Raw genomic sequence first — 17880 nt, 5'->3', positions numbered from 1 at the left:
CTTTCATTACTTTCCACTAATAGTTACCTCAAAACAGCAATTTGTCTGAAATTTCATAAGTAATTGGGTTTCTTTTGGAATGTCCTCTTTGTTTTTGTTGCTCATTACTAAGGATATAACAGTGGGAAACTGTCACTAAACCTCTATCATTCCTCCTTTTGCATACTGAAAAAAACTTCCCACAATGAGTGTAGATTTTTAAAGAAATACTTAAAATAACAATGTTAAAATTTGGCTAAAATGGGATGTGATAATTATATTATGAAAAAAACCAAATCAATAATTTATAAGGTCTTTTTTTATTATGTTATATCTGTTTATTGGAAAAAGTGCTCTGGAGGAATGTGTGTTATGTAGTAGTCAATAGTCAAATCAGCACTAAACCCTTCAGAGTCATCACATAAACTCTGAAAGGTGAAATGACTTGCTCAAGTTCACAGAGCCATTAGCCAACCTGAAATCAGAATCAAGGCCCATGAGCTTCTATGAGGCTATGGCTGAGTAACCACAAAGAAAGAAAGACTTATGTACTACTAAATAATAAAGAATTTTGAAAATCCTTATATGAAGATGTCTACTATGTGAAACTAGTTAAGTCTTGCCCATGTTTCTAAGGTAATGGGGTGGCTTTAACCTTGATTTCACATCTCTTTAGACTCCTGTGACCTCTTTAAAGGATACTAAATGTTCCATTTTTTTTTCTAAAAAAAATTCCAGTTAATGAAGAACAAGTAAATGAACTTTTCTTTTGGAACCTGCAATCCCTTGGCAATTTTCAGTACTTTAGGAATTATAATAGTCACATTGAAAGAAAATCTAACATTTATCAATAATTTCTGATTTGGGGAAATATTAAAAAGCATAAAGAAGAGGTGTCCGTGATAAGTAAACTAAGAAATAAATTTTCCTCCTTAGCTCTTCAGGGTCTTATGCATTCTCCTATTGACTATATTTTCTCATCACTGTCAATACGATTTATTTATATTCCTTTATGGTCTCAGTTCCAGATTTTATTTAAATAAATGTCTTATTAATTAAATGAGTATTTACAGTGGCAAAAAGAAAGAGAGTCAATGAAGATAAAGTTTGACTTCTCACTTCCTTTTAATATTATTTTGATTTTTTGAACTCATGATTATATTATCATTTTTTAAAAGTTTAAAATTATGTATGACCAAACATTTACTCAACATACTAATATTAATACTAACAAGCAACTATTTTCTCTAAGTATGTTTGTTTAGTAAACTTATGGAAAGCCTGAGAAGTCTACATTGGTTCAATTATTCTTACTTGGATAGAAGAATTATATAAGAGTATGATGCACAAAGAATGGAGTCAGAGCATCTGGGTGCAGGTTCAGCTTATAGAAATGTCTGGTTGCATGACTTTGGGAAAATCTCTTAACTTCACTGGGCTTCACCAGTCTCTTCACCTCTTGGGGAAGAACAACTGTTCTGTGGATACATTGAGAAGCATGTGAAAGCTCTTCAAAAACTACAGTCTTATATATGTGATAGCTGATATTTAATTTAATATCTCCCAGACTAAAAATTTCTCAACGCCACTTGTAGGTTCATTTGCTTAATTTTCTGTTTTCCCACCAAAGTAAAACGAAGAGTGTCTTTGTGTTTAGTCAGTCTGGTTGACATCAATATCAGAATTATTCATGGAAACCTAAGATCTACTCTCATAGAACAATTAGTTTTTTTGGCTTTAATATCAGATTTTTTTTTGGGGGGGGGGCTTAGCCTTGCTGGGCAAGTGCTCTCTCATTGAGCTGACCTCCTAACCCAGAGACCAATGTTTGGGAATTCTAGTTTCCTAAGCTTACCAACAGGCATTTCGGTGAGGATGAATTTATTTTTCCACCTGCAGTTCCAAGAAAAACTGCAAAGCAAGGACATTTGTTTAACTCATTTATTTATTCTACACATACTTATTGAGGCTCACAATGTGTCAGCCCCTGTTCTAGGCATGTGAAGACATAGCAGTCAAGATAAAAAATCTGACGATGAGCTCTTGGAGTCACCTTCCAGTAGAAAAGTAACTGAGCTTGTGACTTTTTTAGGCCCTAACTACATAAATATCTTAATTTGAAAAGATTTTCTTGCTTTCTGTTCAATAGCTCCCAAACTGTGTTTTGTTGCTGGAATTCTTGCTTCATGTGTCCAGGGCAAAGCATGAAAACCAAAGCCTGGCAGGAGTGGTGGCCAGGGCCCAGGTTGACTCTTTTGTTCTCTTCTCCCTTGCTCTTGTCATTCCTCTGCTGGAACCCAAGACTCTTCTACACAGGGTGCTATCTCCACATCAGTTTGTTACTGGAAGAATCTCCTAAATGCCTGTAATAGCCTCTCAGGGTGGTCTCAATTTTCTTTTTCCCTCTGGGTTTATTTTGTTCTCTCTCCATATAATAACCACACAACAGGATATCAGATAATTATTATAATAATGCTAGTTCCCACTTACTGAGATCTGTCAGGAGCTATATGTGGCATTATACATGCACTCCATGTAGAGTCCTCAGGAGTCATTCTGAGAGGTAGGTGTGAATCTTCATTTTACAGAAAAAGAACAAGATTCTAAGAGGTAAAGTAATGTGTAGGAGGCTATACAGCTATTAGTGATGGATCTGAGATTTGAACCATAGCTATCTGATTTCATGGCTGCTTCGCAAACTCTGTGAAGTTCTCCGACCCTCTCAGGGATGGTTCGAAGTGCCGTGCAAAGGTCTGACAGAGCAGAGGGAAACACGGCGTTTACTCCAACATGCTTATTATCAACTATTATAAACTAGCTGTCATTTATGGATGGCCTATTACTTTCCAAACATTCTACACCCATTTTTCCAATTCTTCTACAACTTTGGAAGGTACCTATGATTGCCCCTATGTTATAGGTGAACGCACGTAGGCACTGAGAGGTGGTGATTCACTTAAGGCCTCATGGTTGGTGAGTGCTGAGTCCTCTGCCTGCCTTGATGCCAGTTTGTAACCATAACTATTCTCAGATCCATTCTACAGGCCGAAGATGCCCATGTTCCAAAAAGCCACAACAACAATTTTTTTAAAAAGAACAAACTTGCCTCCAAAGTCCATATGTGTTCCTCTGTCCGGGGCCTATTCCAAGTAGGCCTGTCTCCATTCTCAATCACAACTGAGCACTAAGCTTGCAACCCTGCCTGCCCAAACCCTCCTATTTCCCTACCCATTTGTCCCCTCTGACCCCTCTATTGTCATTTCTGTCCTTTGTTGTTTTCTCCACATCCAACATCCATTCTAGCCCTTTCCGTTTCTCTCTGTCCAACCCATTTATCATTGCTTGATTTGTTTTCTTTTCCTTTCTTCTATGAGTATCAGTTAAGTGTGCTGGTTGCTCTGGAGTTTTTCTGCCTCTACTAGTCAGTTGTATGACCTTGGAAAAACCACTGATGCTTTCTGTGTCTCAGTTTCCTCATCTATAAAATGGGAAAAACAATAGAACCTATAATATTTGTGAAGTTTGAGTTCCCATGTATGGAGATTTTAGAATATCATCAGGAATACATACCTGCTAGTTTTAATTATTTTATTTCTTCCAACTATCTTCCTTTCTTTGCTTTTCTTTTTCTCTCATCTATTATTTACCCTGCTTTTGCTAAAATAAAAATATTGAAGAGAGTTCCCATAAAATGATAGTTATCCATTGGCATCGTTCATTTTATTTTCATTTGTTCCACATTTATTAAATGTCTGTTAAGAGCCAGGCACTGTTCAAGGGAATAAGGCTACAGAGCTTTTCTCCAAAGGAGAAACTAGTCAATAATGTCTTGCTATGATTTAATGGTTTGGATGAATTTATGTATTCTAACAAGCCAATTTTTGTGTCTATTTAATGTATAAACCACTTTCTTCCTGAGTCTACTTCTTTCTCCCTATTCTGCCACCACTTTGGTTTAACCACCACTATTTCTCACCAAGACCATCAACTGCCATAATGTCCTTTATTCAAGGTTTCTTTCTGCAGTTTTAATTATCCATGCTCAACCATAGTCCAAAAATATTGCTTTCATACAATGAAGAATTAAGACATTTTGAGAGAGAGATAATCCCATGACTTTTGTTATGCTTGTTCTATTTTTATATTGTAATAGTTATACTTGTTTTATTTTATTATTTGTTGTGGATCTTTTACTTTTCTTCTGTCATAGTTAGGTATGTGCAGAAAACACTGTGGGTATGGTTCAAAGCTATCCATAGTTTCAGGCATCCACTAGGGACCTTAGAATATATTCACGACAGATAAGGGGGCTCCTGTGGTCCTTCTCCAGATTCTTCCTTCAGTGCCCTCTGGTCAGCAGCTGGAGACATTGTCTTAAAGAATAAGTCTGATCCTGCCATTCCTGGGCTTAAAAACCTTTTAAAGACCTCTCATTGGTTCCAGGAGAATGGGCCAAATATCTGTACAGTCTGGAGGGACTGACCTGGTCTCTCTCTTCTGCTTCCTTACAGTATTTCTCCCACTTTCTGTGGTTTGCTGCCAGTTCCTCCATTGCACCATCCTCTCTTTCTAGGATGATTTCATACACCTTTCCCTTCTGAAATAATCTTCCTTACAACTCCTGCTGTGCTTTGACAAATCGATGCCTGCTCACTCTTCAGATGAAACAAAGTATTATATCCTTCTCGAACCTCTAATCTAGGTAGGTCAGGGTATTTTGTTTGGTCTGGTTTTGTGTGTTCTGAGCCTAATTCCAAGATCTATTTTTTTTTTTTTTTCCTAGAGAGCTCAGCTCGGCTTGTGTAATTCACTGGTGTGGTTTTGCTTGGCTGATTGCAGATCCATTCAGGCAGGAACCACATCTATTTTGCTTATCCTTCTAGCTCCAATATCCAAAGCATCATGTCACTCATTGGAAACATTTAATAATTATTAGCTGAATGAAGACTGAATGAATTTTGTCCTGCTATTACTTAATTTTCCCAATGTGTCAGCAACTTTTTATTAATGAAGCAAATTATCCTTAGCAGTGGGGATATACGATGAGTTTAATGAAACTGAGAGGGATTCTAGAAGATTATTTTAAACCAAAGTACAATTTAGATACTTTTACCTTTTATAGACTCAGCCAATGAGTCTATCAGAAATCCTATTTGAATTAGGAATCTATAAAGTACATTAACAATGAACATTTTACATTTCCTGGGCTTGGATTTTCTATACTAAAGCTGCTACTATTTGTGATTTTCAGAATTCACAGTATTTCCACTATTTCAGCTTTCTGCATCCTTGATTTTCTGAAATTGATTTTTTCGTATTACTTCATTTTAGCCTCAATAAATGTATTTCCAAGCCTAGCAATTACACTTTATTTTGTTACTCTGATAAGATATAGGCAACAATGGATCTATAAACAAAAAGAATATGCACAGTAAGTTGTTAATCTTAAAACCCCCAACAAGCAATAAGTGCTTCTACCTGAATTGAACTTAAAACCATTATTGAAGGATTTAAATCCTATTTACACAAATACAAATCTTTTCCTCCCTCTAAGTGGGTGAAAGCAGAATTTTTATGTGTTTAATATGTATGAAATAAAAGGAGGATATTTAGAAATTACCTGCTTGGAATAATTGTTCTTTGATGACACGTTTTAATTAGAAGACATGGTAAGTTTAATTTTACATAATGTCAGCAGAAAACAGCCCTGAGAATTATCTCTCAAACACCTTAACCAACAACCAAGGGAATCAATGTTCAGAAAAGTAATGTGACTTGGTCAATAAAGCATTAGCTGCAGAGTCAGGAACAGGAGAAGAAAAATGCCTCATTCCTCTCTATTAAATCTGAAGACTGGCTTAAGTAGGGGAATATTCAAAAAAAATGCAGAATGGAGCATCCAGAAAATGGAATGAAATTCATAGGTATTTTTAACCTCCCTTGATTTATTTTGCTCTTTTGCTTGTGCACTGGAACATTCTTTTACAGTTTTCTAACATCCTGAAATTCTGTATAAAATGAAGGGGTTAGCTAGTGAGGCCTGTTCATTTTGCAAAACTGGTACAGTTGAGAATAAGATAAGGAACCTTTACTTCCATGAATTTGATTTGGGTATTGCTAATGGTAGGTATGGATGGTTGTAAAAATGTCTCTAGCACAGGAAAGCACAGGTTGCTTCCAGTATTAAGAGACTTATGTCATTAGGTGCCAAGAGAGCCCCCAAATAATTAAAAATCTCACAAAATTTTAACCCCTTTGATATGAGTTTGACATATAACATTCTAAAGATAGACAATGAGGTCAATAAAGTTTTATAAGAGTCATGAAATGATACCTGCTTTTTATTCTCATTACATTGTTCAAGTTTCAAACTGGGGTTTGGGCATAGGAGAAGGAATGCCGCATCATCATTAAGGTATCTGGAAAGAACCTTCCATGAATCTGCAGACTCCACAAGCAGAAATCATCTTTTTTTTGGGTTATATTCTTTAGAGTTACATGTTAGATGGAGATTGGGGATAACACAAAAGCAATTAGAAGGTGGCTGGGAAAAGATTTCTGGCTGCTGGTAGAGGCATTATCTGTTAGAGGATCTTGGAGAAAGACATGGCTAAGCAAAAAATCCCAGTTTCATATGAAGTTTTATTTAAGATTCTTTACTAATTCAGTAAAAATTACATTATGCCATTCAGATTAATTAAGCCAGAATTGATGAAACTTCAAAGAAATCTGGTATTTGGCAATGCAAAGCATCACTAAGGATGAACTGATTGATGATGGATAGATGAGTGAACAGATGGATGGATGATTAAAGGGTGTTACGGAAGAGGTTAGGATGGGGAAAAAGAAAATTATACTAAATTCAACTATTTATTTAAGTATTAATATTTCTAGGTTTATGACTATTTTCTAATTAAAAATAATTCCTTACATATTTAATAATTTCATGAATACATAATTCAACTGTGATACATGAACAATAACATTTAATAACAGTAACAAGATAGAAAGAGTCAAGTTGTGTACATTAGAAAGCCTTAAGTCTCCTAGAGAATTTGTTTTTTTGTGGGGGGGTGTCCTGGGGATTGAACTCAGGAGCATTCAGCCACTATGCCATATCTCCAGCCCTATTTTATATTTTATTTAGAAACAGGGTCTCGCTGAATTGCCTAGTGCCTTGCTTTTGCTGAGACTGGCATTGAATTTGCAGTCCTCCTGCCTCAGCCTCCCAAGCTTCTGGGATTACAGGCGTCCACCATGGAGCCCAGCTCCCTAGAGAATTTTTAACCCCTTTATATCTACTAGATTATAATATGTTTAAGTCTTAATCCTTCATCAATGGCTATAGTTAATTAAAAGAATTAAGGTTCAGCTACCCTTAACTCCAGTAAATATGACAATAGTAAGATACTGAATTGCTTTCCTATTTGGGTGCTGATGAACTTTATTTCCCCACCATGTGTAAAATGAGGAAACCAGACAAGATGATCTTTAAGGATTCTTACAACTTTTAGTTTTTATTTTTTAGTGATTCTAGTTAAACTATACAGAAGCCATCAAGTTAATTAAATTGTGTATTTATTTCTTCTCATGCATTAAAAAAATAATGAAACTTATGCTTCTATACCACCAGATTTTTTAAGCTTAAATTTAAAGTTTAATAAGTGTATGAGTTCTTATGAAAGTACCTTTCCTACCCTAACCATTTAAAAAAAAATAGGTGAGAAAACAAACTCTTAACGATGAAATAGCACAAGGTCACATAATAAGAGTTTGCTCTAGGAAACTCTCTCCCAGTCCAGAGTCTGACACAGGACTTTCCCTTCAAAAATCTCATTTTAAATGTTCCCTGATGGTGCTGGTGCAATTTTTGACCAAGATTCACAGCTGGACTTAGCAAATCTTGCCTGGGCATTTAATATGCAGTTATTTGCCTTGAAAAAATATTTCAACATGCCACAGCTGCTCATTCATATGCATAAACCTGCATAGATGTTGATTTAAATAAAGCACTATGTTTTGCATTGTAAATAAGCTTCTTGGGTGGTGTATGTACTCACATTTCTGAGAACCTTCAGGTACAGGTGTCTTGTTCTTCAGGCCTAAATTACATATTTATTTTAAGTGTTCATTATATCTTCGACCCCACAGAGAAATATGCCATTGCATCTAACTGTGGTTTAAGCTCTAAGTCAGTGGTTACCCCAAATCAGATCAAAGTTTCATTTATTGTTGAAAGGAACATGTACTTAAAAAAAAAAAATTGGAATTAGCCTTACAACTTACAAGAAGTTAAAAAAGATTATTTATATGAATTTGTTTTTAAAAATAATAAGTTACTCAAAGATATTTTAGAGTGATGCCCAAAGGACTTTCTCTTGGTTCACAGAAGCATCTAACGTGATGGGATTCATTCTTACCTTACCTCACTTACTACTTCTTTACTTAGCTATGAGAGAGGCTATGCTAAAGAGAATGAAGCCTGAACACGTTCAGGATCTCAGAGGTCTTATAGAAAGATATGAATTTGTTTGTTAGTCTGTATTTAAAGGGGAGGACAAGGCAAAGTAGAACTCAATGACACACAGCTTCCTAAATTACCTCAAGAACAACCTATGCATCCCTAGTGAAACAAATGAGCCATGACCAATAATTAGCTGCCACATGTCATAAATCAACTCTAGTACACAGTCTCATGTGCCAATGCTCCAGATAGAGGGAGTCAAACCCAATAGTGACAATGACAATTTTTACATGGTTCTGAAGCATACTAGAGTACTTCTCAAATATTTTTTTATTCTTTTGTTTTATTTAATTATATTTATGTGGTGCTGAGGATGGAACCCAGCGCCTTGCATGTGCTATGTGAGCGCTCTACTGTTGCGCCACAACCGCAGCTGCTACTTCTCAAACTTTAACGAGCATGCAAATCACCTGGACATCTTGATGAGATAAAGATTATGGCTTATTGGCCTGGATTAGGACTCCAAATTTTGCATTTATAAGAAGTTTTCATTAACACCTGTCTCTGCTGCTGTCCCATGGACCACACTTGGTAGAGCAAGACTAGAATGATTCATTTCTTCTTCCAGCTGCCTGTATGGCTTACTCCCTTATTTCTTTCAGATATTTGCTCAAAATTCCTCTAATTAGCATACTTTTCTCTGGCCACTATATATTTCCTCTGTCACTATCATCTTTACTCTGCTTCATATTTCTTTGTACTGCTTAACACTCATATGACACATTTGATACTTGAGAGGACCTGCTTTGGTTCACTGCTTATTATTTCCCTAATCACTGACTAAAGCATAGTGTGTGTTCAGAAAATAATACCTATTGATTGAATGAATGTATAAATGCAAAACCACATCATCCTTCTGCCATAATTCCATAAAACAGACTGTACTTATAAGTCTGCAGGCAATAATCAATATTGTCCTTTGTGTTTTTCTTTTAAAAGAATCTCAAATACCCAAATTAAAGAATAAAAGGCAAGAACATTTGCTGGTAAACGATGAATCTGGAGACCATCATGCTAAGTGAAATAAGCCAATCCCCCAAAACAAAGGTTGAATGTTCTCTCTGATATGCAAATGCTAACACACAACAAGCGGGAGTGAGGGGAAGAATAGAAGTTCAATGTAGACAAAGGGGAATGAAGGGAAGGGGGAGGAATATGGATAGAAAAGATAGTAGAATGAATCTGACATAACTTTCCTATGTACATATGTGAACACACCACAGTGAAACTCCGTATCATGTACAACCACAAGACTGGGATCCTAATTAGACAACGATATACTCCATGTTTGTACACATATGTCAAGATATACTTTACTGCCATGAATAACTAAAAAGAACAAATAAACAAAAAGAATAAAAAGCAAAGAAAATCAGTCCCCTCTGCTGTCTGCTGATGTAGATATTGCTTGCTGAGGTGACCTTACCCTTTTGCTCTCCTGCAGTCCATTCTGACTACTCTGAGTAGTCAGATTAGAGGCAAAAAGATATTAGTTATCTTCATAGGGACAGCTTAGCAATTAATTGTTTCTATTTTGCACTTTATTCAGTAATTTTTATTGTCCACATGATATTTCAAGTGAACTTCTGGTGCTTTATAATTTCAACACTAGTCAGTTAACTCATGTTAAATATAGTAGTTATTACATGAGAAGGCAAGGAATATTGTAAATATTTGCCCTGATCTTAGCCAGGAGAATACTATTAGATCCTTTTTGACAAATATGTAATTATGTCATAAACAAAGTATTTTTAATTCATTGATGGTACTAAAAAAAACTGGCTTTCACAAGCTTAAAAAAATGTTAGGGCTTTAATAATCTGTGTGTGTGTGTGTGTGTGTGTGTGTGTGTGGTATATTACAAAGCAAAAACCTATAGATTTTCTGCAGTGTAGTAGAAAGGGAGTTCATCTATCAGGGTCACTAAAGGTTTTGAAAAGCTAAAAGGCACCATTTAAAAACTCTATCAACACCAACACCAAATGTCCAACCCAGAGATTCATTTACTATTTCTGCATCAAATATAAAAACTCCAGGTCTTCATTCAATATTTGTTCAACAAACATTTCTTAAACACTTATTATTAATATTTGCTTGTTAAAACACTGAAACTATTATATTGCTATTATACTGCAATATTCTAAAACAAGGGGAGACTAACTTAATAATACATTAATAAAGTGTAGTCAAATTTGTATTGAGCAAATTAACAGAAGAGATAAAATGAGTGATAGAAGGCTCCTTGCTCTGTAGGAGCTTACTTGAATGAAGAAATGTGCAGATCTTGATAAGGGAATGTACCAGGTGTCTGAAAACAATGTCTGGGGAACTCAGAGAAAGAATCAATCAACATGGCTGAGAAGATTAAAGTTGGCTTCATAGAGAATTGAAATCTGAGGGTCCTCAAGATGACTAGGAACCATGCAGGTGAAAAGGGAGAACAGAAACATTCCAGGTAGAGGAACCCATGAAGAAAAGGCACAGATATGTGCAGTTCAGAACTAAGTGTGGGAGCAGGTAGTAGGCTCCTGCAATAGGGAAAGGTGAAAAAGGACAAAGCTCTGGGTGCAGTGTGATTTACAGGGATGGGTGTGGGAAGGGCAGGGGGTTGTGCACAGAGACACCGTGGGGTCATGTCTTTTAGAAAGATAATTCTGAAACAGTGGGAGAAGGTGACTGGAAGGCTATGTGTACATGGGCAAGTGCGTTCATAAGTGTGTGTGCGTGCAAGTATATAGGGCATTGTGTTTCCTAGTGTGAAGTGATACTGAGTAACTTCACTAACTGAACGTGGAAAGTTCAAGTTTTTACAGATACTGGTTCCTTGTAATGCTTAATGGAATCATTCCTGACATATCATATATAGGGTTTCAAAAAAGAAAAAAGGAAAAAAAAAACTTCAGTATTTTCTTATTTTTAACCTAACACATGTTAATTTCAAAGTAAGCACACTACACAACTGAATTTCAAAAGGTGGCAAAATGAATTTCAGTCCTACCACCAGAGGGAAACACCAATTGTATGAGATTTTTCAAATTAGATTTAATTCTACTACATTGAACTACACATTAAATAAGATTGATGATGGATAGAGTATGCAGACAACCAGGACCAAGCTTATTTTAAGCAAACGCATGCATAATTTCTGCCTCACTTGGCAGAGTGAAACTTGACAAAGAAGTCATTTATTGCTCTAGTATAATAATGTACATAAATGTAATATATAAACATATATTACAATATTACTTATTTTTTAAAATGTGCTAAACACTGTGAAAACATAACAATTGGAAATAGTTTCATATTTTGTAACATACATTTATTTAGCAATTAATTTCTGTCTTTCAAACAAAAATGAAAAGAGCAAGTAAGTAAAAATGAAGAATCTCTTTAATCTTTAATTCCCATCAAGTGGAAACTTAAGTACTGAGGTATGCTAAACTTTTACCCATTAGTTCAGCAGTTCTTTAAGAAATATCAATTATAAGGCTAGATACAGTTCTGTCAGTGAACAAAATCCAGGTATGGTGTCTGCATACATGGAGCTTACAATCTTAAACAAGATATTCTTTCTACTATCTTAAACAGAAATCTCATCTGTTTTCAAGTCAGCCCTCATTCCCATATTTCCACAAAGTACTATTGCACTGTTCTGACCCCTGCAAGTTTATCCCTTCTCTGATATTTCTTGATTCTTAAAAATAGTGACATTATCATAAAATTTGGTCATGCGTCTTCAGGAACTGATCTCTAGTAAATGTATAAAGGTCCTTTCTCCTCAAAAAAATTTTTAAAAATTCCTTGAAGATGAATACAAATGCTACATTATTTGGGGTAGAAGGTAAATTTTTCTAAATAATCGGTAATATCGGGGAAAGCATTTACAGAATTCCTGATAAAGCATTTGAAGTTGGCTGAAAAACGTATTTTCTGGAAGCTTTGCCATTGACCATATGGAAAGAGATGTCATCAAAATCTTCTTTCAGCATTACCATAAGAGTAACAACACTGGTGCAAATGAAAGAAAGCTAGTGAGATTTTTTTCTTTTCATACTGGGGATTGAACCCAGGGGTGCTTTACCACTGAGCTACATTCCCAGCCCTTTCATTTTTTGATTTTGAGACAGACTCTTGCTAAGATATTTTGAGACTGACCTTGAACTTGTGATCCTCCTCCTTCAGTCTCCCTAGTACAGGGGACAATAATGTATAATGGGATTATAGGTGTGTGCCCAGTCACCACGCCTGGCTTCTGATGAGAATTTTCTGATGAAATCTCACAAAACAGTTTTCATTTCACTTGTTATTTCAAAAGTAAATTATTCATTATTTCCAAGAGATGTTATATAATTTAAATGGTCCTACATGACCAAAACAATCAATTTTCCAGTCTGAACAATAGTTCAATTAAGGCTTGGTTACACATAAAGTTTGAAAAGGGGAGAATAAAACTGATTGCTTCATTTTTCTTTTACTACATTTTCAACTGATTTAAAGTAGCGACAAATTAGACTACAGACTATTACAATAGGGAAGTCATTTTGTAAATTCAAAAAATCTGTATTTCGGCATTCTGAAAGAAGTTTGCTGTTATTATTTGCAGGTTTCTTTAGAGCACTTTAAAGCCAGTTATGTCATTTATAAAACATGTTTAGAATAGGCATCTTGATAAAGTACAGCACATTATCCAAATTAAGTATATTGCTTAAGGAAACCAAGCTACAGAAAGTTTCTGTAAAAAGTTGAGGATTTATACTGATAGAATGAGAACATGTTTGTCTTTTATTGTAAACTTCAAAACCTGGAATCATTGTTTTCATGGTTATTTGACCACTCTTAAGACCTTCTATAGTTCTAATCACTTTATCAATCTGCAGACTTATTTAAGATAAAATATTCAGATATAGGAAAGCAGTCAAGGACAAAACTTTTACGCCATGTCCCAGGGTATAGGGAAGGGCATAGTGTTAGAGACTGACAGAAAACAGCAATGAAGGAAATGGAGGCTTCCAGTGAAAAAGTTCTTACTCTATATGATGTAAAATCTGTTAATCAAATGGTATTAAGTCAATTATTTTCATTTTCTGTCTTATAATATTTGCTTTACTTTTATTTGAAAAAAAGATGTACTAAAATTTAAGAAGTAAAAAGACTTCCCAAATCTGTCCGGGAAGAGCATGTTCCATGGTCGCTGGCATCATCCATCTCTGACCATCACAAATCTTTCCACCAGTGGTCTAGCCATATGTGTCAATAGGCCAATAGGACAAAATATTTATAAAAAATTTTGTAGAACTTACTTGCAAATTCTAATTCTAAAGTCAGTTATAAACGAAGAAATAAAGGTAACATACTAACATACACATTGAAGAAAATGTTTTCTTTATCCTGTTCTGCATATGCAAATTGGCCACCATAATAGATAATAAAACCTAAATTGCTACAGGCAAGACACAAGCCTCAGTCTTCCAAACAGGCGATGAAGTTAATAATCATTTGAAAAGACCAAAGGAGCACCTGACACCCACAAGCACAGAGGCTCCTCCTTAATGACATTTTCAACTCTCATTTTCAGGTGTTTAAAACTCTCTCTGCTAACCACAAAACAAAAACAATCAACTCCGTTTCTTGAAGACAGAAGCCATGTTCTTTTTTCTTTTTTTTTTTTTTTACAAGGTCTAGTCCACAGTAGTACAGAATGTGCTTAGTATGTTTTACTAGCCAGAAAGCAATCTACAAATGAATTTTCTAAGAAATAAATCATACAAGAAGTAATATCCCAGTTGTCTTGTTGAGCCTCATTCTGAACACATAAACAGAAGTTTAAATAAATGAAAGAGCAGGGTATAGCTAATCCAGTTTCAGATATCTTATCAATTTTTAGTTGGCTAATCCAACTGATGACAATGCCATCTTACCAAGTCTCAGTTTTTGCAGTGATTTATTCCAAACAAGGAACAGTATAGCAGAAAAGAGGGGGAAGGGGACATCTAAACCATAGTAGTGTTCATGAGAACTAAATTAATGCCACAAGGAGAGAATATAGTCTACTTGTATAAATGAAATATCTATCCCTTGCTTCATAAATCTAAATTGTCTTTATAGTATCCATTAGTGACCAAAAATGCATATTAGATAAAAATATAAATGAAATAAAGCTGATGTTGGTTGATATTTATTTGAATTCAAGTTTTTATATGAGCCTAACTGCCTGATGTTTTCCTGATATTTTCTTTGGCCAATTGCCTAATCTTGTCATTGAGGGTCTCATGTTCTTTGGACATTAATTATGAAGTTTTCCCTATAGTTAGCTTTAAAAATTGTTGATGGTGACTATGGTTAATACAGGCGATCAGTAATGTGGATTCACTTTCACACAGAGACATATCAGAACATTGTAAGTTTGGGTTCTGACTGACCTTCAGGTTGATATTGTGCTATAATGGTCACCGTCTGTCCAGCTCCCTTTAATGCAGCAGCTGCCTGTTCATGAGATGCTCCACGGAGGTCAATGCCATTCACCTGAAAGAGGAAACTAGAGAATTTTAGGCATAGAATATGTATTATGATAGAAGAAAGGAGTATCCCAAAACTGATAAGCTACTTAAGACTGTCATGTGCCTCAAAGCCCCTCATCTTCTACTCAAGTATTTCTTACTTCTACGAATTCCAGTTTTAATAATTTTTAAACAGCAGCAATATAAAAATATTCATCTTGTGTTGGTTCCATGATCTGACTGGGATGGATGCATTTTTATCCATTCATGTCTATGAGGATTTTACTGGATATATTTACTATGACCCTGTAAGTTTCCTAGATTTTGAGGGTAAATAAGAACCTTCAAAATTAGAGGAAAACAGGATAATGAAGAGAGACACATGTAATGCACACAGACAAGTACATGCTGACAGATTAATGTATTCAGATGAGGTTCTGGGGAGACTGCATGGAAATAGGCTGGCTGCCAGCCAAACCCCTCTCTGGTCAATTGCCTAGTCCTGTCATATTGAGCTTGGTGAGACAGCCATGAGCTCTGTTCCAAAATAAACTTGAACACCCCATTTCTCATACAGAATTCCATAATGGATTCTGACAAAATGAAATAAAGAGTGCCTGGGGTTTTGCAATTGCTAACTCCCATTCTGGGCCCATACAGAAAGAGAAACAGAACACCTAAAAAACAAACCCCAAACTCTACCAGGGTGAAAAATCATCTGTAAGTCAAATTTAGTGAGAAGCAAAACTAAATTCTTTCTTGAATCAATTCAGAGTAAGTCAATACAATATAATTAATGCTCTGTCTGCTCCGTAAGAGGGACATTGGTTAGGGAGCAGAGAATAAGAATCCTAAGAAGTTCTTTTGCTTGAAGTGAACAAACAGTAAGTCCAGTCTTCTAACCTACACAAAACTATATTTTTGTAGGTGGTATCATACTGCTCTTTCTTTCTTTTTTTTAGGGCAGGTTGTTATAGCTCATGAAAGAATAAGTAGCTTATTTTCTACCACTCAATATTCAAGTGGTAGACAGGGGTGGAGGTTACTACTTCCAGGCCTGGAGCATCAGTAATCTTCAATTCTGCAATTTCCTAACTTTGTTAAAGTCTTCTTATTTGCTTTATATTTTTCCTAGTCTTTTATGTGTCTTCTATCCTGGTGAACTCTTTCCTGTGAGTATGGATTACATAGGAACACTGGGAAGCACATTAGCTGACCTGACCATGCCACCCACTAGCTGAGTGACTGTCATATCACCTCCCTGAACCTCAGTTTTCTCCCATCTCAGAGGGAAGGGATGGTTAGACTGAGTCTAAAACCTCCTTGAACTACACAATTCCAGATCTACTCCATGGTAGTCATGTCAGTCATGTTGGAGACCATCCAGGCTGTTGAAGAGTCAGAAGTAGAACTCTGGTAGCCAGAGAGATGAGAAAGGCCATTATTATCCAGGCCTTCGTAATAGGAAATTGAAGAACACAAACTACTTGTACAAAATAGTTCATCTCTTGTTAAATGATGATAAGGGTTAACTTTTTGTTAAAAAATATGATCATACTTTGTAATTTCTGTTTCAGAAAGGTATAAAAGAATAGGTAAAGGTCCCCTCACCATTCCCACTTCCAGAGGTAACCACTTTTGTGTCTACTCCTTAGAAATTCACCATAAGCACTTATAACCACATGGCTACTGCTGCTGCTCTTTCTACATATATATATTAACATACTATTGTCTTTTTATTAAAGAATATATAGTATCACATATAAAATGTATAACGTTTTGTTTTACTTGTCAATTAACAATGTATCTTAGATATCTTTCATACAATCTCATATCATTCTACCTTTTTGTGGAGGCTAGTATTCAATGGTGTAAATGTTCCAGCATTTTCCCATAAGATCCCTAATGATATTGATATAGCTAGAATCATTTCCAGTTTTTCACTACTACAAACACTTATTAACATATTTTTGAAGGATAAATTCCCTAGAAATGGACTTCCTAAGTCAAATGGTGTTTCTAGTATTTCTTTTAATTTGCTATTATGCATTTAAAAATGGTTATTTATTAAACATACTGAAATTCATAAAAAACAAAACAAAAAATAGGATAAAATCTCGTTTCCCAGGGAACATATTGATATAAAAAAATAGGTACATGCACACAATGTACGTACATAAAAATAAAAGGTTCTCCTACCTTCTATTATTGTTTCCAAAGGTAACTATGTTGGTGACTTATTATATACTACTCTTTATTTTATTTTTATTATGAATAGAAGCTGGTTTATAAAATACACAATTTAAAAATTTCATATATATAAAACCATAATCTACACAATTTTAATATCTTAATTTTCCCACCTACTAATATATTTTAGGAAGCTTTATTATTAACATATTACTGCACATTGATTTAATTTGTTTGAATAGTTGTATTCTAATATTTAATGAAAAACAATTAATTGTCCTGTGCATAGTTTATGAATACTTCAGTTCTTCAGTATTTTGCTATTATAAACAATTCTGTAATAAACATAAGATTATGTTGAGCAGTAAGTTGTTGAGCAAAGGGAATGAGTATAAAATTTTGGTAGACATTGCCAAATTGCCTTCAAAAATACAGCACTGACTTATATTCCCACATGTAGTGTGTGTGTTCTATTTTAGTCAGCCTTTTCACTGCTGTTACCAAAAGACCTGACAAGAACAATTAGAGAGGAGGAAAAGTTGATTTGGGGTCTCATGTTTCAGAGGTCTCAGACCATAGACAGTGGGCTCCATTTGTTGGGGGCTCAAGGTGAGGCAGAACATCATGGTGAAAGAGAGTAGTAGAGGAAAGCAGTTAAGACATCACACCAAGAAGGAAAGAGAAACTCAA

General features: G+C 35.1%; 1 protein-coding gene across 23 annotated transcripts in view; it reads right to left on the bottom strand.

The window, feature by feature from the left end:
* The window catches only part of Dlg2 (discs large MAGUK scaffold protein 2), a 2050987-nt gene that overhangs the window by 295450 nt on the left and 1737657 nt on the right, over positions 1-17880 (bottom strand). For all 23 annotated transcript variants that reach the window (XM_058577380.1, XM_058577376.1, XM_058577381.1 and 20 more), the window contains one exon: positions 14923-15025. In XM_058577380.1, the coding sequence (XP_058433363.1) occupies positions 14923-15025 (103 nt within the window). The remainder of the gene's footprint in view (positions 1-14922; positions 15026-17880) is intronic.

The sequence above is a fragment of the Marmota monax genome, unplaced genomic scaffold, assembly GCF_021218885.2.
Source record: "Marmota monax isolate L192 unplaced genomic scaffold, Marmota_monax_Labrador192_F-V1.1 WCK01_AAM20220418_F8-fsc00096, whole genome shotgun sequence".
Lineage (NCBI taxonomy): Eukaryota > Metazoa > Chordata > Mammalia > Rodentia > Sciuridae > Marmota > Marmota monax.
The sequence above is the reverse complement of the archived record's forward strand: the minus strand, read 5'-3'. Positions and strand labels throughout refer to the sequence as shown.